The following is a 25,174-nucleotide window of genomic DNA, read 5'->3' as shown; positions in this document are numbered from 1 at the left end:
CTAAAGGAAGTTGCACTCTAACTAAAACGTACTCGCGGTAGCGGCCTCGCATACAAAGGTCACCAGCTTCTCTTCGATCCTCTGAAAGGCGTCCAGGTCGTCCACGAAGAAGACGTGCCTGTCGCTCGGTTTACTGGCGATGCTCACCAACTCTCCATAGTCGGCATCAGCGAAGCCGATCGCAAACACAATGTAACCTTTACAAGGAGGGTGGAGAAGAAAAACAAACGCTTTGACTTCAGAATTGGATTCATACAAGTTGTCCTTTTATTAAACATTTATTAAACTGGTATGCTGGTAAAAAATAATTTAAAAAAAACTATTATTAAAACTATTATACCAAAAACTCTACCACAGGGTATTTTCTAGACATTTCCTGGTCATGGCATGATAGTGTAGATGAAATGGTATATTACTGTACTAAAATGAAAGCAATAGAAACACTGATTACTAAACAAAATCTCAGTTCCATATTTGCTTGTTGGAAGCTGTTATAAGTCCCGGAAAAGGTGTTTGCACACAAAAAAAGTGTAAGAATACAATATTAAAACTATGTGTTGGACTGCAGGTTACTGACAGGCTCCTAATATCCCATTCAAAAAACAAAATAAAGACAAACAAACCAGAGTTTTAGCTTCATATATGACCTTTAAAATGAGAGAAATCGTTTCTGACCTGACATCTGCATCTCTTTGGAAACTTTATTGACATCATCCTGGGATCGGCCATCAGTCAGAACCACAAGGACGTTAGGGATTCCTCTCCTGACTCCTCCCTCAGCGGTGAAGATGTTTTCCTTCACATGCTGGATGGCTCGACCTGATTGAAAAGATGAAACCGTCAATTATTTCCAACAATCAAATCATAGAGCGGCAACCGATCTGCATAAAATGCTAAAAATCTGAATTTTAAATTTTTTTTCCCATTACTTTCCTTACAGGAGAGAACCTAAAAGTTTGAGAAAAAGCACAAATAATTAGTGTACCTTTTTTTAGTGGGAGAAAAACGATCTCAAATCACAGAGTCTGTTTGGGTCTAAAAAGCCAATAGGAGAGCTGCGTGTGCGCAGAAAACAGGCTTTGATTCATTCTTCCCTGCAGGTTTATTCGCATTGTTGCTAAAACAATTTGTGCACTACAAAGCAGTGTTACATCAGAAAACAAAATCTGCATTACAAATTTAAATAAATTGCATGAAGATTGCAGATTATGGATCAGTGCTGCTGAACAAATTGCTGCCTTGGAGGGTTCATCTCCCTGCCAGAAGTCAGATCAACCCTCCACACATGCCAATATTGCCCCGAGAGTTTAGGATTTTAATTTGGCGTCAGTTAAATTGCTATGTCTCAGATGTTTATGGCAGTAACCTTTGAAGTTCGTGCTGCTGCACAGTTTCTGTGCTAGAAAAACACAAACAGTCAATGAGTCACCATCGAAGTTTACTTCAAAAATGAAGCCGTTATTGACAGCATGATTGTAGGTTTTTCCACTTAATGATTAGTCTCAAAATTGGAACTTTTACTATGATGACAGGGGGTGATATGTGATGCATGACACATCGATACAAATAAAAATGAAAAGGGACGCATCAGAGGGAAGTAGTGCCAAGGGACCATCTTATATTGTCACACACAGAAGCATGCAGCCTCTCAAGGTAACCTTAACAATGGCAACACCATCAAATCTCTCATGTGCAAAGTGTGGATAAGCACAAAAATCTCACACGGCTATTTCTGAGCAAAACTTCAGACGCATCAATAATGAACTGAGTTCGGAAATGTGTGGAGCCTCATGGCAAATTTATGACTGGCGTGCAGACTCTGGCTCATCCACAACACCTGGATGGCATCCGCAGGAGCCGTTAGGATGTGAATACAAATACTGCACGCACAAATGTGTGTGGACAGATGATTCATATGTGCAGAACATATATATTCATCTATTTGCATATTTAAATGAGGACATGTCAAGGTCTGGTATTCCCTCATCTATACTTTATTCCACACTGATTGAAAATGTGCTCAGAAATAATTTCATACATATGTGATAGGTTGTATATACACATTATTGGTGATGTAACATACAACATATTTCAGAGGGAAATCAATGGAAGTCTTTCAATATGAACCACTTGATGTCAAAAATTCACATAAAGTGAATTTTGAACATGAAAGTGTAGACATATTGGATATAATTTCTTTTAATGATGTAAAAAACTGTACAAAACAACCCTAAGTAGAATAAAAAACTTAAATTCATGATGAAAATATGTTGCAAATTATTTAAGCTTTTGCAATATGCATATATTTTTTATATTTTGGTATTACCTCTTAAAACGCTACATTTTTACTTATAATTGTCTCATTAATTCAGTTTGATGCCTAATCAACTATAGGTACATCTTTATTTTTTCTCAGAGGAATAATTATTCTCTTTAATATTTAAATCATTTAAATAAATTAAATGACACCAGAACGTCTGCGACAGACTGGCGACCTGTCCAGGGTGTACCCCGCCTCTCGCCCGGAACGTTAGCTGGAGATAGGCACCAGCACCCCCCCCGACCCCACTGAGGGACAACGGTGTTCAGAAAATGGATGGACACCAGAACGTCAAACAAATTCAGCCATCATATTTTCTACTTTTGGAAACCATTTCAATTGGAGTTTAGACTGAATGCATAACAACACTCTAAACTGTAGCACTCTGATTAAAAAAGAAAATAAATTAATAAGTGGAGCATTATAGTGTGACATTACCAGCAGGGGAATTCCTTTACGGCAGCGATGCTCTAACAAATCTGCTCGCTGCGATCTCATTTCTACTTTGTAAACACTGATTAAAGACTATTACTGTTTCTTCTCTCCCACAGGCTTTCTTGCATTACACACACACACACCTCTATGTAGTGTTAACACATTAAGAACAGGTTCATGTTCATGTTGCAGCTAACTGAAATCACATACATGCACATGCCCCTTAGTCAAGTGCTCAATATAAACCAAGATGTGAGGCCTGAGCGTGTAGATAATAGTGATAGTTGTGTTTAATTTGCAGCAGTTGCAGAAGTTGAAGGCAGTTATTTTGTCTCACACCAGCCCACCTTCTGTGTGTGCTTAGCCCTCACCTGTTTTAGTGTTTCCTCCCTTGTAGGAGATCTTGTTGATGGCATCAAGCAGACGTTCTTTGTTTCCGTAGGAGTTCAGCTTGAACTCAGTCCGAGCGTCGTCACTGAACTGGGCGATGGCCACCTGCCAGGTCCGGGCATAATGTCAGTCCAACTTCCAATAAGTTTCAACTACAGTGTTAGGGTTTGGTCATTTCTAATTACAAGGATGCAAAGGTTGACAAACTATCCTGTCAAAGACTTCATTTTTAATAGAAGTCAATCTCTGCAGAGAAATGCGCTGGAAAAGCTTATTCAAAATTATAGCTGCAATATTGTGGAAATGTTTGAAGTTGGAAATCTCCCCCCCTCTCTCTCTCTTCAAAAATTCACTAATAAAAACTGCAGGGATTTAAAACACTATAATTCTAAAACTCATATGAAGTGAAGTGACACTAAAGTATTGTGGTTCATTCTTAAAAGGCACCACAGATCTAATCTGGTTGAAATGAGGTGCATTTTATTTTCAAAGAATCAAAAGAGGTACAAGAGAAAATGTTTAAAATTATTGGAATAAATGCAAAGGGAAAACTTGAAAATGTACAGGATAGACATAGTAGGAAGAAATCCATGAATAATAATTAGTAGAGGACCATATATCAATACAGAATTGTAAAAAAAATATATTTTATATTATTTCCACTTTAAAGTGACTCGGTTTAGGAATACAACCTAAAGATTTTGGTAAAACCTTGATTTTAAAGTTAAACTGTGTCCCCTAGATTTATAGGTACCCCTCTTAAAGATGTATATCAAAATCAGTTGTATTCATTCTTAGGCTTTCAAAAGAAACTTGTGTACTTTCTCTTGAATAATATATTTATTTTGCCTTTTCCATGTTGAAAACTGGAAATGAAAAACGGGCCCGTCATACTCATTATTTATACTTCTAGTCAAAAATCAGTTGTGGATTATTAACATCTGTCAAGACATTCTAACTTAATAAAGTATACAATGCTATAAAATGTTCTGATTTTGCTGAAAACAATTATTTTCTAAAAGTGAGACTTATAAATTAACAAAAACTCTAAAGGTTGAATTTTACTTAATTTTCAAAGAGGAAGTCATAATGGTGCTATAAAATATGTATTTTCAAGGTTTTCTCACAACTTGGAGGATGATGGGTCAAGAAATGTTGACCCCAGTGCAGTTTCAGAATCTGGTTTTCTATTTTCAAAAAGGAACATCAACAAATACATGATTAGTTGACCTTCATAGTCATCTGTGTTTAACATATCGGAGCAAAATAAAGCTTGTTGAGAAAAATGGCAATTTAGGCATTCAAATAAAAGATTTCAATCATTCATTTTGTTGTTTTAGTTTTGTGTTTTTTTTTTTGCCAATTTCCATAATTTACAATGATTATGAATCCTTTTAATTATCTACAGATATTTTGCTTTGTTTTGTATAAGCCTTAAATAAGTCTATACGCTTTTCCCTAGAGGAAAATAAATGTAATGTATGCAGTTTTGTGGGGGTCACACTGCAGTCATTACTGACACAATAGGCTGCTGATGAAAATCCTCTTCATTTGTTTCCCTCTCCTGAAATTATAGCGACGGGCAACAATTGCACCCAATGAGAAAATTGGGTGGAAGTTATTTCCTGAGGAAAACCAGATTTTTAGATCCAGTCCCTTATCAGCAATTTTGACTTGTTTCCAATGTCATGAACGAATTTTGGTATCTGTGGTTTGCTTCTTTCCTTTTGCATTTTGCTGAAGGAAATTTTCTCATTTGCAGATGATTTGCACTTTGCATGTCTGATTAAGCATAAATTTGCCAATTTGTCCTTCTGTTGCAGTATCTCTGCCCCTCGGATAAATACACAGGCAACAATTAATGAGACTACTTCAAATCTGTTTTCAAGCCTCTTTCTAATAACATGGAAGACTCAGACGCTGGAATGTGAATGGAATAAAACAGATACTAATTAAAAATTCATCTGGCAAAATGTTTAGAAAAAAAATGCTTTTATAGACTTTCACAAACTTTTTTTGTTTTATTAAGGATTTTTGTTTTAGAATCTGGGTTACCTGCGTGCCATCTGGGCCTATCCGATCCAGAGCTCCGACGGTGCTGTACAGGAAGCGGATAATCTTCAGGAAGTTGTCGTCACCGATACTCCAGGAACCATCAACTAAAAAGACCAGGTCTGCTTTGGCTGCCTTACAAACTGGGAATAGGAAAAAAAAAAAAAAATAGCAAAACATCCATTTTATTGTGGTTGTAGAGATTAAACATTTTTGGTCATAAATTTTCCCTCAAAAATAATAAATCCTGCGTCAGTTAAGAGGTTTTGTTTATGTTGGGGAAGAAAAAAAAAAAGACTGCTTCATGCATTTCCAGTAGTCACTGAACGTCCTTCTAAAGATCATTCAAACTGAATATTATAAACGCATTAAAATCATTTCATGTCCAATAATTTAACAATAACTAATTTAAGCAAGTAATTCTTCAGCATAAAGGCAGCTAATAGTAATGCATTAAATTCAAACTCTTCTTAGGCTTTATTTACTCAGAAACTGATCATTTAAATTCTCATTCTACTCCTGAGAAATGAATGCAAAGCTCTAGTTGTCTTTTATTAGTTGGCATTTACTTGTTTTCCAACTTGCTCTCGTTTCCCACTAATGCTGTTTGTTGGTGAAGTGAATTAACTGCTCCACTCATTCAGCTGCCTGTGTTTGTTTCTTGGCAGAATCTGCTCATGCCGATGCATTTTAGATGGGAACCAATTAATCTTTGCTTTATTCAGGTCAGGTCTGGTTCTGTTCCCCCTGGACAGCATCTCTCTTTTGTGAAAATTAATCAAGGCACTTCAGGTTCAGGAAGGGTTTTATTCCGTTTCTGTTCTGCATTCAGAAAACGGTTTGAAGTAATTTAACGGGGTCAGAGTTAAGGCTCTTCTTTATGTCAGCTATGTTAATCTGGAAGTGTTTTATAGATATGAATTATGAATAGCACTTTATTCATGCCGGATGTGTAGGTGTTATCAAGAACTAATATAAAAAATATTAAAATAAATGTATGTAACCAAGATATTTGTTGGACTTTATTATGCAGCTTTAAGATGAACATCCACAATCAAAACGCATAAGTTGGTATAAAACTATACCCCTGATATTTTAAACCCTGCTGTTTTATATTTACAAACATTGGGTTAGTTATTAACAGCTAAAACAAGACGTCAACATTTCTTATGGATCTGCTAACAACTGCACTTCTGAGTCGCTAGCAGTTCATTGTTAAATGAACACCACTAATAGCCAAAGCCATAAAATTACAATTTTCGTTATTTAATATCCAACTTCTCAATAGTTATGCCAATTCCTACATATTTTCTTTATTATCATGGATATGTAAGAACTGAGAATAAAGTCAGAGATGGATATGAGATGGAGCTGAAGCGAGATGAGGTGTTTGGACCTGATTAATCGATAGTTTAACTCGTCCACAAAACATCTAATTTGTACTAAGAAAAGCCTCGGATGAAATTTTCTTTATCACATGATAAATGCAAGAATGAAATGCAGGAAATTAGGACACATATATACTTTGATTCAAGATGGAAGTCTAAAACAAAAGCAAACACAAGTAGCAGTACATGAATCAGGAAACTTGAAAGGAAACTAATGAGACAAAGGAGTATAAAAACATCACAGGAGATGATTAATGGACCAAGTGGAACAACTGCTATCCCATTTTTGCTACAAGAAACACAACCACATCCTGCAAAACCACAGAAGTATAAAGAAGAATAAATCCTGATTTAATCAGACATGATGGAACAAAGTTTTGGTACAAGATAAAACAAGCTGCAATTGGCAGAACATTGATTCTAGCACAGCTTTAGCCATGCTCTTCTTATACTACTAAATTAGGATTTTTGTTAAGGCAAAAGCAATCAATACTTTCTGGAGCAGGGAATATATGACAACATTTTAGATTAGAATCAGAAAAAAACATGAATCCGACGTTTTTCCAAATGTGCAAGAAAATATGTGGAGTAATAACTGAGAAAGTGAAAGAGTTGAGACAGAAAATGAAAATAAGTGAAACTAAAACCAATTGTACCAAGGAAAATCAAAGAAAACTGTTTTTAAAGAACAAAAACTACCGCAAAAATATTAAAATGATTATGCTCGTGATGAACATGAATAAATCACATTTCTGGAAGCAGAAGTGGATCATCTGGGAAATGTAGAAAATATTTTTCAAAGTTAAATTTACAAGGTCTGTAAGGATTTTGCATGGACTGAGAAAATTGTACATTCAAGAAGCAGTGAAAATGAGCTTTTCTTTAAACAAGCAGAAAATTAATTTATACAGAAATTAAATCGCTACCAGTCATTCATATTTTTCTGTCTGTATTTTTAATGACATTACTTTTTGGTAATTGCACCATTTTTATTAGAAAGCACAATGATTTTTATTAGAGAATGAGGCTGCGTAAGCTAAAATTTTACAAGAGCGCAAATATGGCTGCTGCTGCGTTTCTTTTTCTCACCTCATTTATATAAAACTGCTAATGGCACACTGGAGATGAAAATGATGAGTGAGTGATGACAGACGTGAGGAATGTGAATTATATGTTTGACAAAATTAAAAGCTATAAAATATAAAGACTCGCTGGGCCACATTCAAGGAATTATTTTCATCTCACGTCTGCAGCTATCGGTTATGCAACTTCCATTTAAGAACCCTGAAATCGACAATAATTATTTCAGATTTGGCTCCGTATTTTAAATACTGTAAATGTTGGAGCTTGTCAGAAGTGTGTGTATGTGTGTGTGTGCATGCATTGTATGTGTGTGTGTGGAGGAGGAAAAGAGCCTCTCTGTTCAAAACATACAGCATCAGTGCAGACTGAGATCAGACTGCTTCCACTTAAGCATACATCATACATCATACTAAAACTAACATTTTGCATTTTGATTGCTGTTCTCTGTAGCAATCTGTGAGTGAGTATGTCCCCCACTGTGAGAGAAAAACAAAGTCACTTATCAGCTCGCATGTCAAGATATATTAGTGAACAGAAAAATTATACATCACCTACAGATTTTTTACTTGATTTTTTTTAACTGGTGTGTCTCTGAAAATAGAGTGTTGCAGGTAAGCCAAAAGAAAATATTTTCATTCAAAAATAAAATTTTACTAAATTCAGCATTTCCATGTATGCTGCAATCTAGAAATTATATCCCCAAGTTTATTTTAGGAATTTAAATAATGTTAATGTGCATAAATACTTCAAAAAAAAAAATCAGAATTAATTAAAAATACTTAATTAATTGAAGAAATAAACCATAATGGTGTTTTACGGAGTTCTATGTTTGGCACAGAGAAGAGTGCTTTGCATAGAATTGTATTAATTTGGCAGCATTTTTGCGATAATGCTCAAAAAAAAGGCATGACGACTAAAAATGATTTTTTATAAACAAGGCTTCTTTAAAAACACCTGACCTCTTAAACAAAACAACAGCACAGAACTTCATACGTCAATAACTCTGTCAAATGGCAGTAGACACGTTGGACAAAATGAATGACAGGAAGCCTCACCTTCCTTAGCAGGAGGGATTGTGGGTGGCGGCGTGGTGGTCGGGGGCTTGGCCGGTGCTGGTGTTGGGATTGGTACTGAGTAAAGAGAAACACACAAACGGGAATTTATGAAAACCTCCAATTATGACCCCATTCATCATATACTAACCTGCCAAATGACATAGCACATAGATCTCCCTACTACAAAAATCGACATGGATCGGTGAAGCACAGTTACATACATACTCATACAGAAAGTGTAAAATAACTACATGCAAAGGTGTGATTCTGGCTCCTGTATAATTTGGTGCATTGATCACAGCGTGAGCTCCAGTCAAAACCCAAAGTCTATCGTCTCTCGCTTTCAACCCCTTGACTTGGTTCGGTGTGTGTGTGTGTGTGTGTGTGTGTGTGTGTGTGTGTTCTCCTCCTAAAGAAACCCCACATACACACACTCGATGCTTTCAGAGCTGTTTAGGCAGTAAATCAGCTACCTGAGGCTGCGAATCACTTGTGATGGCAGGTAGGGAGCGTTCAGTAGCGGCTGCCTGCAGCGATGGGGATAGTCATTTGAGGAAATGCTCAGGCTTTCATTTGCGTCAAAACAAAGCCATAAATCATCCAGGAGGCTCACCGTAGAGCCGCAGTGTGTCTGGGAGCAGCCTAAAGCAAACAAATATCTGTTTTTTTCAGAGAAAGAACTTTCTGTCTTGTTGCCTTTTTTATCTCTCTGTAGGTTATTCTCTTTACTCCGTCAGCCTCCTGTCTGAACCGTCTGGAAACAGACCGACTCTGACTTTCATTCTGTTTATTTTCAGATCCAGCCCTTCTTCTGGCACTTCTTTGTCCTCATCTTGTGATGAATAGTTCAGATTTCACAAACAATTAAGTGCAATTAAATCAATAATGCAGATGTCTAATTCTGCATATATTATGTGAAATGTGTTACTGAATTTGCAAAGGAGCTTTGTTCTATGAACTCTTAAATGACTTGTTACTGTATTAATCCCTACAGTTATGTTGAGGGGATCCAAAGACAATGAAGTTATAGAGTTAAAGGGTTCGATAGAGTTGAGGAGGTGGAGGCATCCCCCAATACTGCAGTAAGAGGAACATTAAAAACCACTAAATCACTTTCCTTCCACACTGCAATTATTTAGTACTTTGTGTTAATCCATCACATAAAACCTGAATAAAACAACATCCATTAATGATTGTGGTTGCAGCAAAAAAATAAATAGAAAAAAATATATGACTATTTTTTAAAGGCTTTTCACATTCTAATGTTTTCCTTTATCATTTTTTTTCTTTAAAAGCCTTCAAACTATTGATGCAAACTATAACATGTGAAACTGTAACGTCTAGTTGCCATCTGATGTCACGCGTAATAAAAAAACCAACCTTCTAAGGACACTTATCACTCTGTTTATAATACCAACAACAAAACTTTCTGTTGACTATTACCCTGATTTATTAAAATCGTGCTCCATGACGCTTATGGTAAACAAAATGACAAAGCAGCCCACACGTCCCAACAGCCTCCCTCCTCCTCCGCCTCGTCTCCAGACACTGGCTCTTGATTAGAGTTTGGAGCGGCTGCGGCAGAACAAAAGCCTCATTCTGAAAGACGGACGAGGATGCGGTGCTCCCACAAGGATAAAAGACATTTTCTGGGGAAAGTGACGTGATTGTACTCCGGTCTCTTCTCTTCTAAACAATAACAGCTGACAGCAGTTAGATGAAGAGTATGCGTGCGTGGTGAGTGTGTTGCCGTTATATTGTGATCACACCTGCACAAGCATATTTAAAGGGGATTTTGGACGCATTACAGGAGATGCAAATATACAGGGAGATGAGTCGAGTATGTGTGGAGAATGTCTGCACTAAACATCTGTTTTCTGTACAGATTTCAAAATGTTAATGTTTATTGCTTAATAATTAAGCCATGAGACAAATCTAATAATGAACACACTAATCTGGACGCTTTTATTGCTTGAGCTTGTGTGCTTGGATTTTCTTACATGTCTTCACATTTGCAGTGACAGCAGGTCCTTCAGTCCCGTCCTGCAGCTGAGAGAATATGCTGATCTTATACTCCATGTTGGGCTTCAGGCTGCTGAAACAGTGTCTGCTGGCGCCTCCACCGAGCTTCGTCTCCTGCTTCTGACTACCTGCAGTCGCAAACAGATAAAATTAACAATCAAACAACAACAAGAAAGTGTGATATTTCTGCATGAAATGTTATTTTGGAAAAAAAAACTTCGAGAACCTAGTAAAAAAAAAAAACAGAGATTTTAAACTGCAAAATACACAATTTCATCAGAAATCTAAGAGTATAACAACATTCTTTCTAGCAGTGTCACTGACCATTGTGTTGAAAACCACACACAGATGTCCAAACAAAAACGTCAAAATAGTTTTGCAAAATTGGACACAATAAAAAATAAAAGTCTGTCTAGAAATGTTGGGAAAAACAATCAGTTTTTCATGCTGGAAAAAGACAATAGGAAGAATTAGGAAAAAAGCTTATTGTGCTCCCACTAACAGCTTATCTGACAGCAAAAATTATTTGCCTTTCAAATAAATATGTTAATAGTTAGAAACATTATGTTTTTAAAACAGTTACTGAATGCAACTGTGCCTAAAAACAGTTCCAGATCAGACTGAATAAGTGCGACGTTTGAGGAAGCTTCATGTTTATAAAGGCAAAAGCTGGAGCTAATTTAAATAGATGTGCTAAATTTTATTTTATTGTTATGTTGTTTGTGCCACTTTTAGAATTATTGTGTTGAATTATTTCAAGCTGTCAAAATATTTTAAATATTTTAAATTTATGTGTTCTGTTAAGATTAAAAAGCTCACTGTCAAACTAAGTATGGTTTAGACGATATAATGCTGACAGATAGAAGATCAATCTACTCTTACAATCCTAAAAAACAGAAACAGTGTTTACAAACGGCAGCCAACAAAATAAAATTGAGGAAAATCTAATTATCTCAAACCTCTTTAAACTTGCTTGTTCATCAACGCTCTTCAGCACCAAAGGTTTTACCCTCATCTACTTTACAATACGTGTTTGAGATTTTGTTTCGTTTTCCTAAATTTACTTTCCCCTGTCTCACTTTATAACCTTCCTTATCAAAAATGGGATAAGAAGCACATCATTCCAGTTTCTCCTGCAGCAGAAACATCTCTAGGGTAATTACATACCAGCTGTGCTGACATAAATCCTCATTTACCTCCATTGTGTGTGTTGAAAGAAACCAATACATTGGAGCTCCCTGAGGAAACACGAGGGGATATGTGGCTTTTATGTGACGTTAATGATTGCAGTGGTATTGCTGAAGGCCTAAAGGTGATGAATAACAGCCATTACTTTCCTATTTGGTGGATGACGGCTGTATTAAAAGTCAATCTCATCTTTGAGGCGGAGACTGAGAGGTGTACCTGGGAAATTGAATAAGGGCAACGCCATCTGTTGTTTGGTGTTATTTTGGGGAGTTGGACTGTTTTATCTCTTCAAAACGAGAAAATAGACAATTATTTCTGTTTGAGGCTGCAGAAAGAAAGTGCCGGGTAAATTGCGATAATAATTGTTTATATGGGAGACTGGGATTGTTTGGACAGCTGAAGTAAAAGACCACATTAAATTGCAATAGAAACACAAATACAAGTTTCATAAAAACTCTGGGAGCAGTTTTAAGACATAAAGGAAACTGTCTTTTCAAAGTATGCGGAGCCAGATTATTACAGATTATAAAACAAAAACATGAAGAAAAACCAAATAGTCTCAGTAAGAGCTAGCTTGAAAGACCTTTAACGGTGCCTGTGTGTCCAGTTCTGACAGAGAGTTAATTAATCAAGAACACAATCAATGCAAACCTGTTAAATGGAAACAGTTTTACTTCTTTTTCACTTCGGCACAGTTTAGGAAAATGGTAAAATAATACAAATCCAAGGAGCAACCTGTATTTTGTGCTTTTGAGAAAATGAATATAGCAGATATAAAAATGTAAAAGAAAAATTCACTTATTTTGTTGAAGATCCCATGTCTTTATATTTTCATGCAACACTTTAATTAAAAAAGTCCCCCTCTCCCCAAGAAGGGGAGCGTAGAGAGTACAGTTCCTCCAGTGAATTATGGGGATTCTCCCATGTATCCTTCCTAGCAGGATGTACCATAAAGCCACCAAAAAAATGTGCTCAAGAGGCATTCTGATCAGGAACTCAAAGTGGAAAGAAGAAAGTCAAAATATTGACTTCTCCAGATCCACAAAAAAACAATCCAACTCCCAAGACTCTATCAGCAATTCTAAGAGGGTTGGTCCACTGTCCTAAAGCCAGGATGAAAATCGTACTGCTGTTCCTGAATCTGAAGTGGAGAGAGATGAAAGTGGCAAAGGAACCACAAGAGCTAGTCATGGAGAAGTGGAAGCAGCTGAAAAAGAGAAGAGATGAGAAGATGCAGTAGAAAACAGCTGGGAAGGGGTGAAAGGTAAACCAAAGGGAGACAATATAATTGAGCCTGAAACTAAGTAAACAGGAATGAACAATAACCTAAGGCGTCTATACCAAATCCATAAAATACTAATAAACCAAAAGTTAAATAAGTCCAGATCTAAGTAGATAATCAATTAAGAAATTAATAAAATGGAAACACAAATTAAACTTAAGTATCAAACATCTATGGATCACAATAGCAAGACAGTGACAGGAGGGAGTAAATATGTAACTAATGGGAGAAAATTCAAAAGCAAAACTCTGGCATATTTCAAGTTTAGCTGACAGGCTGCCTAAATTTCTCCTTCATTATGTTATAAAAACACAAAACAGTTTATATCTGCATAAAACACTTAATTATACAAAAAGGGACACTGCAGTAAACATTTCAAGCATTTCAAAAGTAAGTCAGAAGATCAGTTCCGACAGACACTTGTGTCTGCAGGGACTCTCTAAAGCAGGTTTCACTTCTTTCCAAAACGCCCACATCTCACCACAGGGTGCTTCAGACAGAAGGAGTTGTTTGGTTTTATTGTTTCAGGGAAACAATTTTCTCTCAATAAGAAAACTGACTCCAGGTGCTACTAAATGTTTAGAGAAAACTTCAGAACACCAATTCCATTTTGTCTTTTCTTCTTTAAAGCACACCTCCCAGAACAGACTCAACAAGACATAATTACTGTCAATCACGTAACCAGAACACCTCCTCATTTAGCACCCATAATACCCCTTTGTCTTTTTTGCTCCACTTTACTCCACACAGGAAATGTAAATGTCACCAGAGCTGTAATCCAAAAGCCCTTTTTTTTTCAACAGAAAAGCTCAGTGTTTGATTGTACAGCTAAATCTTTACGACTGTCAGCACATCTCAAGTGGAACACAACGGAACCTCTGTGATCTTGGGCTAATTAGGAATTCGAACTCCTCCTCATGAAAACATGCGAGTATGAATGAGTTCCTTCGCAACCAGCTCAGAAATTCGTTGTGGGAGCTCAGCATGGAATAATGAAGAGAATTACTACTGGAAATACAGTGTGATGCAGCTGAGGTAAGGCACAGTTTAGTAGAACTGCAACAGTTCTTTTAAAACCTGATACTGAAATCAAGAGTGATGTAGTTACAAAACTTGTGTGCACGCGTTTGCATACTTTATCTCTTCATATAGCAACCTGGATAATTAAACAAAAAATGAAAAATGTAATTATTCTTTATTTCTAAATTTGACATTTACATTTCTACATTTATGCAGATCCAGTGAACTCTAAATTCTTATTATTATTGTCCTTTTTTTAGACTTTGTCTTTTTGCTTTTGTGCCACTTCTGTTTCAGAGTGGATTTTTAATCACAGCTTTAAGAGTGTAGACATAATGGTACTCACCAGTCACAGATTGAATAACCAGTCTGTAGGTACTGGCATGCTGGTGAGGCACCCACTGAGCACAAACACTAGACATCCTCACTTGATATGTGCTCAAATTGGTTACTCCAAGATACACTGTTGAAAAGGCAGAGAAATAAAAATAATTTTAAGAAAAAGATGCAGATTTCATGCAGAAAACATCAAGTTTTCATTTGCTTCAGTCTTTATTCCCCCCAAAGCAATTACAGTAACTGTAAGTTACGGCAGGTGTTGGTTAGTGCCTCTGACTTTTCTAGCAATGCTCACATATATGATTCTACATTTTAAACAGAAATAGATCAGAAACATAAAACTTTTTTGGGTCTCTAAAAATAGTCGGTGGAGATTCATGAGCATTCTTCTCTCCATGCTGCTATAATAGCGGCACACAAAGCCGCATAGAGTCACATCAGAGAAACCACATGCAATCATGATTCCAGATGACGAACCTAAAGCATACAGCTGGTTAGCTTAAAAAACACCACACTGCATTTTCATGAAGCTATTTGCAGACATATGGAGAAATGTAGCTGCACTGAGTTTCCAAAAAAAAAAAAAAGAGTAGGTTTTACATACAATCCTAAACAAACCCACACAGTCTATTTATGCAAATGGCTGGAACGGCTTTTAGATCTGACTTTAGAAAGCATCACTTGTTCTAAGAGAGACATTACAATTCATGTTTATATAAGTTGGTAATGGCCTTGAAAAGCTTGCTTTATTTTACACTGAATAACCCCCCCTGCCCCCCCCCCCCCCAAAAAAAAAAAAAACAAAAAAAAAAAACAGAATATTTTTAATTAAGTATTTAATTCATGAGTTTCATCTCCTTGCATTCCTGGCTACAACACCACAATCCACAACACTTAATTTCTTTCTGGTATAAATAGATTCTTTTTTAAGTGAATTGAATTGATGTTCAAGGATGTAAAAATTCTTTCAGGACCTGGGATTTTTCCAATCAGACTTAGGAGCAATTCCAGCTTTTTGGCAAACATTGTTTTCAGATCATTTCCAAGTCTATGAAACCAAATATATATAAAAAAAAACTAAGTTGCTGGTGGGTCTTTACAATAAATAAGTTTATATTTTTCCTTCTTAATGACTTGATGAGTTTAATTGCACAAAAAGTGAATGTTCACAAATTTATTTTTCCAAATATTCTGGAGGGACATCAAAATTTACAGATAACACGTCTTAAAAGAAGAAAGAAAACTCCCTACTTTTCATCTCAAAAGTTCCAATACTTGTGATTGTGTGACATTGACGCATCAGTCCGTTCATCTCTGCTGGCTCACTGGTTTCATTAACATGCTGCTGAGCAATATCACAGACACTGTATTCCCCTTCTGGGACATCTGCAGCCTAATCAGCCTTCCCTCTTGTCATATAAACCCATCTTTCCATCTTTTTCAGTTTACTCTCCTCTGCTCTCGCCTTTGTCTTGCAAAATGTGTCCTTTATTTAACCACCGCGAGCCTGCTCATTGGTATGCAGTCAGTGAAAAACGCCACCAAGGCATGTGCGCTATATTTAAAAAGGTACATGCTTCTGCCTTTAGCTGACACTTGCCCTGCAAACAGAGTAATGAAAATGGATGATGGGGTTGGGTTTAACTGTCGGGCTCAAGGACACCACGAAAGGGCATGCTTTCTGTTAGTGGCTTTGACTTTCACAAGCTGGTGACATCGGAGGTTCAAACGGAGCTGCACACGAACGGACCAGGCTGCTGAGAAGAGGTTAATTATGACGCGGGAGAGGAACATGAAGGTTTCAACTCAAATTATTTTAGTTGAGAGGAACTGATTAAATAATTCAGGACAGACTCTCAAGGAGTGTTGGGAAGGCTTTACATCAGCAATCATAACTTTGAGCTATCGTATCTAGTTAATTTAACAACTGCTGCTGGATGTCGATGTTCAGCTGCTTTGATGATTAACTAAAGGTGATTGTTTAGATCAGCTCAACTCAGAGCCTCTACCAGATGGCCGAGCTCCTCACCTTTTTTTAAGGGACTACCCAGCAACCCTGCAGGGAAAGTTCATTTCATGACCCAAATTTCATGACCATTGGCTAATTAGGTTTATAGTTCTGTTGTACAAAAAAATCTTCTAAAATTGATTCAATTAAAGTCACTCAGATTGATCAGAAACTGAGTTGATAGATTGACAGACATCTTGTTCAGTTGAAGTGAACAGTAAAAATATTGCAAATCAAAAGGTGTTTGGTTAAGGTTTTAGTTTACCTTAATGTACACTAATGAAACCAGATTTAAGATTTTATATTTTCCATTTCTTCTCTGTTTTCTTGTTGAATTAAAGGGCCAGTATTATGTTTTCCAGCCACATTGTGACATTTTGTAGCACAATCAGGTAACAGTGTTGCCTTCAGTTGTAATAAAAATATATCAGATATGTCTTAAAAGAAATGTAACCTTGTAGTTCAACACCTTGAAATTGGGTGTCTGTCTTTTTAAGAAACTCTTGCGCTTTCTGACACACTGCCTTCAGGAAGTCGTCCCAACATTGTTTCTCTATTAACCCTTTTACAAGCGCTGCACTGAGGAGTATAAGTATAATAAGCTCAGCATATTTACGGTTCCTTCAGGTGTTTTCTAATGGCTGCTGACTAGTCTGAAGGAGCTGAGTGAGGGAAGCTTCAGGGAGTGGTGCTCTGCGAGAAAGGAGTTTGGAAACTTGGAAACTGCAGCTACCGAGGAGGAGCTTCGTCCCTACAGGCGGTGCTCTGTATCCTCAGCATTTTGCAAAGCAGAAAGGTTTAATGTATGCTCAAATATGCATGAAAGCAACACTCCAAGTATGCTTTTGATGAGGGAATAACATCAATTTTACATAGTACAGTGCCTTTACAAAATAATATTTTTTAACACTGAGGCTGTAGAACTTTTGAGATTATTTATCGGGGTCTTATCTTGTCATCACAAAAACCTGATATGCTAACATGGGCGTGTACACTTTTGAGAGCTGTTGCAATGATTTCATCAGAAGCAGTTAAACAAAGGAGAATGTTTTCAAAACTAACTCCAAACATAAGAAAAGAAATGAAGTGTACAATCACAATAAGCTCTTCTTGTTTAAGAACACTGTGCAAAAGGAAATTTGACGTTGAGCCAAAAGCACAAGAGAGAAACTGTGGAGTTAAATCAAAGTGAAGGAAGCTGAACTCACAAGTCTTGGCCTTTCCTGTTAGAGCCTCGCTGGATCCTGTGGTGTAGGACGCGATGACCTTGACACTGTACTCTGTCCCACTCAAGAGGTTGACGATCAGCATGGTGTTCACATCCTCGCCAACAAAAGTCTCCAGCGCCTGTCCAGGGGCTGCAACGGGCCAGAGCCGATTAAATGGGAGGTCAGGGAGCAACAAATGGCCAGTTAGATGAAAGGGCTGGAAGGAGCATGTTTTTGCATTTCTTCTAAAACTATTTGGCTTCGCATAGAGTTTCCAGGATAAAGGAGAATGTGTGAAACTCATTCTGTATTCTACATGTACTTCTTCATTTGAAAACCGAAACAAGCCTCTAATGATCTGGCCTCATCTTGCACTTGATAGTGTCTAATGTAGCCTTAAGGCATTAGCTGCAGGGGAAGATGCTTGAGGTCAGTAGCTTAATGCTCCAAAAATCTGCTTAGCTCACTCATTTCTCCCTTCACACTCGATGAAGAAAACCCAGCACTAAAGAATGCTGATGACAGAGAAAGTTCAACTATTAAGTCTTAATGACTTTGAGGACCAAATGTTCATGAATCCTCATTCTAAGAGCTAAATTTAGGTTAATAAAAAAATATATTCTCTTTGAATAAAAGTGAGGATTTCCAAGAAGCACAATTTAAAGGTAAACTACTAAAGGTTTAGTTTTTTTTCATGTGCATAAATTACCAGAAAGAGGCTGGTAGACGACTCTGTAGCCCATAGTGGGCGAAGGAGGAACATCCCAGCTGATCCTGAAGCGGTTGTACCATTCTTCTGACACTCGCAGGTTCCTAGGAGCTGAAAGAGGATCTGAGGAGGAGAAAAAAAAAGCAATTTTTATATATTTATTTTTACCAAAATCTTAAAAGTATTGATTTACACTGCTCTTTGCAAAAAAAAAAAAGAAAAAGAAAAGGAGGAATGTTGAAGTTTAAAATCGAGAGAAAAATTCAGACAAAGCAAGTCATTTTACAAATCCATTCACCAAAAAAAATTATATATTTTTATTTTATACAAAGTTATTAGAGAGAAAAAAGAAAAGCAGATAATGAAGCACGATTAAAGAGAAGCTGGATAAAGCTTAGAGCTATTTTCAGACTTAGTACAAAGAAAAAAACTTCATAGCGCACATCTTTTCATGCTTTTATAATTTAATATGTCAAAAACAAATTAAAACCAGAGTTATATGAATGAAAACTAGAGAGTGGACAGTGTATAGAGCTCAAAGTAGATTCTTTTTTAAATGAATTAATTCCTTTCTTAGGCTAATATGTAGGGAATGTGTGCATTGACATTCATTCGTAACTTCAGCTCATTTTGAAGAAGATCCCCTCGGTTACCATAAAACATGGATCCTCACGGATTGAAATCCCTGAGTGAATCCTCCAGCTGCTCAGTTTCACATTGATACAGCTGAAAACCTCCAAACACCCTCACCATGTTCCATCACAAACGGAAATCTCTGAGTTACACCAGCTCTTGTGCCTCATCTTTCCTCCTCACCCTCTGCTGTTGTTCGGCATTAAAAATCCAATCATACCTTTCTGCACCGAACAACCCCAATGGTTTCTGCTGCGAACTGATGTGTTTAAATCCTCATGTTATAACCTGCTCCTCTGATGTGTTATATATCCTCCGCTGCCCTTCCTGGACCTGAGGAGGTTCCCATCATCCTCTGCTCTGTGCCATCCCTCCCACGATGTGCTCACTGATAATGAGAAACTGGAGGTTTAATGAAACTCTCTCGATACAGAAGCTTTTCTCGTGATTTAGCAACCATTATAAAGAAGTTTGGGTGATAATTCAGCATTTAGATTCATCTTTGGCTAAGATGCAATTGTGCATGGGTCAGTTGTTTTACTGTACTTGAGCTGACAATAAGTCCATAAATAGCTCTGAGCTTGTGCTACAAAATAAAGCTTGTTTCATAAATGGTTTTGTCTTTGTAGCTTTACTTTATCTGAACCCAGGTGATTCAATTTTTTTCAAACTTAAGTAGATATATGAAGATATACATATTATTTTTACAAATCTAAGCTGATATACATTTAATAGCAAACAGAATTAAAACCATAAAAAGTCAAAATTTTCCTCACCTTCACAATCTTAATACAGACAATCTCAGGTGTTATGAATCCTGGTTATCATTTCAGAAAAAAAAAAAAAAAAAAGTCCTACTTGGTTCCAGACCAACTTCAGACCAACATCAACCAGATGGTTGATACAAACAACAACTTTAAATAAAACAACTAATGAATAAAGACAAGAAACTACATGAAATAAAAATGTGCAATAACCAGTTTTCATACATATGAATGCTATTTTTGTAATACTTGATTGAGGCGCCTGTTGAGTCATGTAGTATTCACTGGTCCATAATCAATCCAGTCTACCCAAGACTCATTTCAGTTGTGAGGTCGTCTGGCTCTTGACAGGCGAGCCCACACATTTTGCACCACATTTAGTTTGGACTCTGTAATAAAAGTAAACTTTTATTGTTTTTGGCATCTCACTAAACTCACTTTGATAGTGAAAAATAAAGCCTCTCTTCATTTTTATGAAGATCTTGGATCAAAATTAGCTGCCATTTTGACCTGATTATAAGTGCAACCACCCTAAAAACAACCTCAATTTCATCTGGAAAGAGAAACTCCAGGTCATGACGCTAGCACCATATGTTTCACTGTGGTTATAGTGTTTTATGGTAATGCCCAATGCCGTTTTCTCTTATCTGTTATTTTCAGGAAATAAGGCTGGGTTAGGAAATCGAACCTGGAACGGCTGCATCAAGGTCTTTAGCCTCAAACATAAAGTGAACCAGTCCTACCATTAAGCACACCCACTTCCTTCCCTTAGCATATTTTTTCCAGAAGAATTGAACAAGACATAATGCCACATTAAAGGGCATTATGTTAAATCCTTTTAATGTGAATGTGGCACTTTAATAAGGGCATGCAGACATTTATTTGCGTATGTTAAGGTGACATTTCCTCCAACTGGTAAATGTTTCTCTTTAACAAGGGAAAAAAAACTGGCATAGTTTTAGTTAGTTTAGAAAGAAGAGCTGTATGACTCTGCAAAGTTGGATGAGAAATATCATCGTTTCTTGCAAATGTTACCTGAATATAAATAAGACCAAAACCAGTTAATTCCTCCAACCCATAATGTCTTGTGTGAATTTGGTGTGAACAGAAAATAATCTTGAAATGTCAACTTTCCTTCTTTATCCTCCTGACTACCAGTAGTTCATTTTTGTCCTCTGTAGAGGACATTTCTAAACTTGAATATCTCCCACCCCCTGCATCACCCCCTGCATTCTACTGAATTAATTCCTTTTGGTATCTGGAGAGGACATTTAGGGCTTTTCAATGATACTGCATGTGAAAGGGTGGGACTTTTGTACGTACCTTTTTCTAGTTCATAAAAATGGCATTCATCAGTAATACATTATATGGGAAGAGACAAAGTAAGTGCATAAAACCTTTTACTACCTTACAAAGACTGTGGGATTTTAAAAAAATGCTAATTGGACAATATATTTTTTTTCCTGGTAGTCAGGAGGTTAAACTAGATAATTTTCATAACTCGACCTTCATCTTTTAAACATATCTGATTAGGCACATCTGCAAATTTAGCTGCTTTATTGACTCCAGAGGTGAAAGATGATGCAATTAAGTATTTTCGTATAATTTTCTACACTTTTGAAAGTGTAGAACAATGCATGAACGGTGATTTGTAACCGTTCATCCATTGTTGAACGGTTACAAATCACATAAGGACATAACTATGTTACTTGTTATTCCTTAAACCTAATATCATATTAGATCTAATTTTAGCAATGCTGGTAATCCTATGCAGAACATTTCTTCTCTGGTGCTAGGTCACACCACCAGAACAGAGGGAAATGTCAGTTTAAGAAATTAGCTTACTCTTGAACAACAGAGAAATCTCAGATTCAGAAAGTGTTGATACAGCTTTAAAAATAGAGAAAATATTCCATAACTAGCAACTTAAACATGTACAAGATGATGATATTTCAGACGCACAAGTGCAAGCTGGAGGCTCACTCTTAGCAAGAAATGGTCTTTGTAAAAAAAAAAAAAATCCATTGCCATATCTCACTTCTTGAACACAAATGCAGCATTTACAGAATGAATTTGTCTCAAAGGAAAACAGTGAAACGGCTGAGAATCTCTGACCAGTTTGCAATTTTTTTAATCACTACTGAAAACTCTACAGAATGCAGTTTATTCCGGTTCTTTCATGACTGCAATACTTGTCCTGCTCGCTGAATAACCTCAGAACTTCTTCAGCTAATCAACCCATCCCACAGGGGATCAGAAGCTCAGATTAGTCGGCCTCAGCTGTCATATTATCTATCGTCGGTGTGGTTCTAAATACCCAATCACCTCCTCTACATTCCCTGTCATGCCTCCCTCCGTGTCAACCCCACCCCTCGCCGGTTCAGATCCCAGATTACACCGGCTCCCCTTGTCTCATCATCTGTCTTCACTCTAAAAAAAAAAAAAAAAAAAACTAATGGACCCCCCCTCTCTGCATTCTCTGCCATTTTTCCTCAGGGGATCATCTCATCCCTCACTTGCTAACAGGAACCATTCATCATCACCAAGTGTTGGAGACCCGTCATTTAAAAATCGGGAAAACGTCGTTAACGCCTGCTAATGTGTGTAATGCGCCGCTCAGGGAGAAGCGATGGGATGGAGGGGAAAGACAAATGACCGGAATTTGGAGTTACTTTCTAGCTGAAAGTCAAGTGTTTGCTCTGTGATGCACATGCTGACAGCGAAATCATTAGCTCCCACTTGAGCATTTAAAGCAGAAAGTCGCATTTAAAAAGGATAAATAAAAATCTTGCATTTTTGTCTTGAGCTCCACAGGAAAAATAATTAATGTAGAAATTTCAGCCACAGAGACTGGCTGCTACCTTTCTGTAGTCACTTCAAATTGTTTCGGGAGTAATGAGCTGATAAGACTTAAACAGTTTGACAAAATTTGAAACGTTCTCCCATTGTTCTTACTTTTAAGTGACAGTTTTTAAATTAGCTATGGTGCTAAATGGTTTTTCCATGCATTCAGGCTTCACAACAGAAATAATTAAATTTAATTAGACTTTAAGAAAAATGCTCTGTCTAGCAAAAACAACTGCTTATTCGTTTCTGCTAATATGTTGCTTGCATTTCCAAAAGACTAAAACTTGGTCCAAGTGACAACTCCGATGTGAACATTCATCTCAAATCATTAAGAATTTAGTTTCCCATTTAAGTGTCTGGCACCGATACTCAAACTCGAAAAGTGGGCTACAGCAACCATTTCCCGTTTTTTCAGTTAATATGATTAGCTTCTTAGTCAAGCTTCTGCTAATATGCCCCCAATACATCATTGCTCTCATCATATGAACTATGTGTAAAATGTGGACACCTTCCAAAAAGGCAGAAGGTTTACAAGATTAGTAAATATTAAACATTTAGTTCAATAAATGCGTAGGATATAATGAACTAAAGCATGTTAAAACACCACAGTTTACTGAACTTGGCTATGGTTGAGTCATATTTCTAAAGCACTGCAGGGAGGGATTACTAAAAGCCATTGCAAGAGGCTGCGGTTTCAGCCAGATGCACTTAGTTAAGGTTATATTAATACAGGGGCATTATATAACAACCTTATTCCTGGCAGGGTCTCTGCATGTGTGAATGTGTTAGTAACTTCTGATAACAACAGATGCAGAATATCAGTTTGTTAGGTACCTATTTGCATATGATAAGCTTATTTTAAACAACTGGCTTGTGGTTAATATAGAGTTCTCATTTTTTCTCAGTTTGAATCGTCACACACCACTGAACATGTCCCTCCAAAGCCCGGATGTGTCTGAACACGAGGACTTCTCAAACCGTCTGCTGACGCATCTTCAATCAGACAAAGCTTCACTTTTGACATCAGCAGGTGTTGAACATGCACCCGAAGTGAAACCAGATTAGGCCTGAAATGTTTCGATTGTCTACCAGCAAATGAAGAATCAACATTAATGTGAACAAGGAAACTAAATTTCAAGGCACGTTTGGTCATTTCACTTTATCAAATAAAACCCCAAAGACGAGAAAAAAATAATACAATATTGGCCTTTGACTGACCACTGTAAATGGAATGTTGGCTCTGCGATGAGCAGATAAGGTATGATTATAAGCTTAAGATATATCAAGCGACATTATGATCAGAAATAATATCGCTGCTAACATAAAATATTGTTGCTAACATATCGTTTTATGTTAGCAACATTATCCACATTAAAGCTGCTATCATCCATCTCAAGTGATTCTGAGAGTTTTGTTCACTTCCTTTTGTATAGATTATAGTTAAAATTCTAATATGATAAAGAATCTTAAGATTAATATGTGATTTTAATATGTGAGATGCCCATTCACATATTAAAACAAAGTTAAACATATCATGCATATAAAAAGCAATAATACAACAATAAATCAGAATGTAATAGCTTTAAAAACAAACAAACAAAGGAACGTCTATTGGGTCTAATGTTCTTCTGCCTGAATGCATCACTGGACAAAATTCTAATTAAACTTATTAAAATGTTTCTTTTGGTTTGACCAAATATCCGGATGTTTAAATAAATCAGAGTTAGGCTATTTTAGTTACTGAAATCCTCCTTAGGTATTCATTCTTCATTTCTGTTTATATTTCTATGAACCATGTTCTGCCTTTTAGTCTCTAAAAGCTCCACTGCCTTCACCCTTTTTCTCGGTCTGCAGCTGTAAAGGGAGTATACTTCTGTCTTTAACAGGCTTTTCACAGGAATCAAGTTCAGACCATGCCTGCTAGAGTGGTCAGGCTGACCCAGAACAAAACTGCACAATTGTTCAAGGGTGTAACCATTGAAAGTGCATGTGAGGAAGGCGGGTATAATTATTAGTGTGGTTGTATTTTTCCCGCAAAAACAAAACACAGGATTGATTAAAATATAGCAAATTATAACTTGAGACTTACGTGTCCGACCCATTTGTGAGGATGCCGGGCCATCTCCCTCATTATAAACAGGAATCACGGTGACTTTGTACTGTGTGTCTGAAAGGAGAGGCTGCAGAACCAGGCTGGTTTGACCTGAGGGCACCGTCCTCTGAAAGCAGAGGGGGGAAAAAAAGATATTACTGTCTGATCTGTTGTTACAAATTTGAAAAGATGTAATCATGTAATTTTTCCACACATGCTCAAAAACTTGTCCATCCATGCAAAAAAGGAATACAAGGCAAACAGTCTGGTTGTAATATGTGCTGATGTAAAGCAAATCAAAACTTTAACTCTTTTGTTCTTTCACTCTGTAATGCAGTC

At 36.8% G+C, this 25,174-nt stretch overlaps 1 protein-coding gene across 1 annotated transcript in view; it reads right to left on the bottom strand.

The window, feature by feature from the left end:
- LOC106950489 (collagen alpha-1(XIV) chain-like) overlaps positions 1-24,962 on the bottom strand; it is a gene marked incomplete at its 5' end in the record, with an annotated part of 82,809 nt that extends 57,847 nt beyond the window's left edge. Inside the window, 10 exons of the mRNA XM_015037387.1 lie at positions 33-197; positions 676-819; positions 3,127-3,250; positions 5,201-5,340; positions 8,724-8,798; positions 10,724-10,873; positions 14,582-14,698; positions 17,791-17,940; positions 18,500-18,622; positions 24,833-24,962. Coding sequence (XP_014892873.1) covers positions 33-197; positions 676-819; positions 3,127-3,250; positions 5,201-5,340; positions 8,724-8,798; positions 10,724-10,873; positions 14,582-14,698; positions 17,791-17,940; positions 18,500-18,622; positions 24,833-24,962 — 1,318 coding nt within the window. The remainder of the gene's footprint in view (positions 1-32; positions 198-675; positions 820-3,126; positions 3,251-5,200; positions 5,341-8,723; positions 8,799-10,723; positions 10,874-14,581; positions 14,699-17,790; positions 17,941-18,499; positions 18,623-24,832) is intronic.
- Between the last annotated feature and the right edge of the window lie 212 nt (positions 24,963-25,174).

The sequence above is a fragment of the Poecilia latipinna genome, unplaced genomic scaffold (genome assembly GCF_001443285.1).
Source record: "Poecilia latipinna isolate Pla-1442-1.1 unplaced genomic scaffold, P_latipinna-1.0 Scaffold403, whole genome shotgun sequence".
Classification (NCBI taxonomy): domain Eukaryota; kingdom Metazoa; phylum Chordata; class Actinopteri; order Cyprinodontiformes; family Poeciliidae; genus Poecilia; species Poecilia latipinna.
This window is presented reverse-complemented; position numbering and strand designations above follow the sequence as displayed.